Genomic DNA, 3187 nt, shown 5'->3' on the forward strand with positions numbered 1-3187 from the left:
TGCCAAAGCTTTCTTCTTTATGGATGAGTGATGCATGTTTTGAATTGACAGAACAGGTGCGTCTAGTACACATAAAATGGGTGCAAAGAAATTATGTACAGGTAGAATGCAGCAGCAAGCACAACATAATTTTTGGGCCATTTGTGTCCAGCAAGTGGGGACAGTAGCAGATGCTGTTTCTTACATAAAAGGGTTTTAACAATCCCACCACTGAAGGTGACAGTGCTATCCACAGCACTACTGTGTTTGTACAATTAAACTTGAACGCATAAATGTTTTTTTTTTTTTTCAACTAGTCATTAGCACTGACAATTTATATTTATGGGAAAATCTCCTGGGAAGTTGTTACCTTGATAATCCTGTCAATAATAAGTTTAACATACAAAGAATGTTTTTGTTACCCTACTTGACTAAATCATTCGTGTGTGTGACTGAATATAAACTGTAGTGGTCAGAGTAATGCGGGTAACATTCCACCTGGATGGTAAATGCCAAATTAATAAGTTAACAGACTAATCAATTATCACTAATCTATCATGAAATCCTGAGAGAATCTGGCCATATATTTAGTTAATTATTTGTCTCAAATTACAGTTTTAGCCCTAAGATAAAGGAAGGAGGAAGGAAAATTAACTTGCATGTGCAATATGTACACCAGGAAGCAAAACATATCAAGTTCAATTAGCGACATGATGAAGCGAACAAGAAGTCCAGTAATTTGCTTGTTTTTGTGCCATAAGTTCAAGCTCACAAATGTATTGTGGCCAGCTGACTTGGTATCACGTTACTCGGGCAAACAATAAAGCTCACACTTGACGCCGTCGTTCGAGTGAGAGACCAAGTGTGTAATGGTAAAGTTACAAGGCAACACACAGCCTCGTGAAGAGTAGAAGCGACCGATATATAAAAAGTGTAGCTTATTTTTAATATTAGCACTACCTGGTTTTCCTTACACTCTCCCAGCACAGCGTGATGGAGAGGATTTTCCAAAAGAATCACAAACACGCGTAACAGCCTGTACATACTTATAGTTATAGAATATTCACAACATACTTCATACCGTGTACATTATAACATACCATAATAGACCCATTTCTGTAATATACTCACATATCTATATTATTGCTAATATATATTGTAATATATCTATATCACTAAAGCACTTCTGGATGGATGCAAACTGCATTTCGTTGCCCTGTACCTGTGCAATGACAATAAAGTTGAATTCTATTCTATTCTAACAGCGGTATTCGAAGTTGTGCCTTTTGGCCTGAAATGCCATCAGTGCGGGCACACAGACTTACTCTCTGACGGGTAGAAGGGCTGCATGTCGATCTTATGCACCTCTTTGGCGTAGTACTCCTCCTCGCTCCGCTGCCGTTCGCAAGTCGCCGCCCGTTCGTTCGCTTTTTCTTGCAATAAGTCCCGGGTGCTGTTATAGATAGAGACGATGTCCCGGGACACCTCCTCGGGTTCAGGGAAGTCCTCTGGGGGGGATGCGAGTTTCAGCTTACTCAGGATTTGCCCTCGGATGGCTTCGATGCGTTTTTTCTTGAATTGATCCATGTCCAGCGTACTGCACGTAGACAGACTGAAAGCCACGGTGGCTATATCCAAAGTAAGGAAAAGGCACACGAGATACACGTTCATTTTCTCCACCAGCGTATTCAAATATCACAATAAATAATCAGGAAACAAAATCAAGAGCACTTTGCCTTTGAATATCGCCAAACAGATATATTCCTTTATCAACGATCAAAGTGGAGCATTTACGAGTACGAGTAAGCTGGTACCGAAAAATTATTTGAATCTCGAACAGTTCGTTTTAACCAATTTTAGCAGTGTACCGGAAAATCCATTCAACTGCCTCAGTCCAAAAAGGAATCCGTTACTGTGGGACAGCGAGGGTCTGCTCCCGGCTTGTTTAATCGTTGAAGGGGGTGAGGAGTAAATCTGGTACTGAATGTGTCCAGATCACCAACCAAACGGATCTGCAATAGCCCACACGGATTTAAAAAAAAAAAAAAAAAAAAAAAAAAAAGAGAGAGAGAGAGAGAGAGACGAAGGGGAGCCTAAACCTGAAGCGCTATCTTCAGCGAGCCTGAGTATCCGAACGCTCTTCTCATCGCTCTCCTGGAATCCAAACAGTCACTCTGTCACACTTCAGCGCTTTGATGGTCCAGACAGATAAATGGGTTTACACTAGCATCAAAACTCGAACGTGCTCTTAGCAGCGCCACAAACTTAAGCTGCCGCCTCGAAGTCGAATCAAAAATAGCTCCAGTCTTGTTCTCACAACGCTAATGTCTTCCTGCAAAAGCAGAGCACTTTAAAAAAGAGAGAAAGAAAACAATAAACCAACAGCAAAAAAAACTCGGAGGTTGTTCTTGGTACGACTGCAGAGCGTCTCCCTTCAGCTCATCCAGCTGGAGGAAGGATCGTTTCTTATTTACAAATGCTAAATTGTTAGTAGTGGCTGTTTACTGGGACCATTTTAAGGGACTGGTCGTACAGCGTGCTACCCCTTCTACCAGCTTTGAACCACAGTTATCGTCCTCACTTTTCGGAGCAGGATATGCTTTCAATTCCAGGTCAACAGACGATTTGTAGTAAACAGGAGTGTTCGTTTTGCACAGTGGGACAGCGCGGCAACAGTAGTCTAATACGCTGGCTCATCACAGGTCATGAATGCGGGGTCTTATACCCGGGGTTCTGTCCTTTCTAATATGGCCTGGGCATGTGTACATGGGTCCACGATCTGTTACAATAGACAAATTGATTTTTTTAATTATTATTTTTAACCAGAATTTGACTCTTAAACTTTAGATATTGAAACCATACATTTTCAAAAACACATATTATCTTAATAAAATTGCATAATGAGATTAGTGGTTTTTATTTCCAAAATCAAAAGCAGAAATGGGGTTGCCAAATGACAGGAAAAAAATAAGAGCTGCATAACTTAAGAAAAACATCATGGAAAATTGATTGGTTCTTATATAGTAATTTTCTATTCTACCTGAGCACTCAAACCCTTTGTACAGCATTCACCCATCTGTGCAAGATTTTTTCTTCTTCTATGCTTATTGTTATTAATATTTCTATTTGACTTTCTATTTAAATGTTATAAGGTATAATACTCCCACACTCCAATGGATGCATTGGTAAGCAACGTGGGGTTAGTATA

General features: G+C 40.1%; 1 protein-coding gene across 1 annotated transcript; it reads right to left on the reverse strand.

Moving 5' to 3' along the window:
* Positions 1 to 1158: 1158 nt before the first annotated feature.
* Positions 1159 to 2644, reverse strand: LOC120736925 (transforming growth factor beta-2 proprotein-like). The gene has a single exon (XM_040037306.1). The coding sequence runs from the start codon at positions 1648 to 1650 to the stop codon at positions 1282 to 1284; it is 369 nt and encodes a 122-aa protein (XP_039893240.1). The 5' UTR covers positions 1651 to 2644; the 3' UTR covers positions 1159 to 1281.
* Between the last annotated feature and the right edge of the window lie 543 nt (positions 2645 to 3187).

This window comes from Simochromis diagramma, unplaced genomic scaffold (genome assembly GCF_900408965.1).
Source record: "Simochromis diagramma unplaced genomic scaffold, fSimDia1.1 OVJJ01000516.1, whole genome shotgun sequence".
Lineage (NCBI taxonomy): Eukaryota > Metazoa > Chordata > Actinopteri > Cichliformes > Cichlidae > Simochromis > Simochromis diagramma.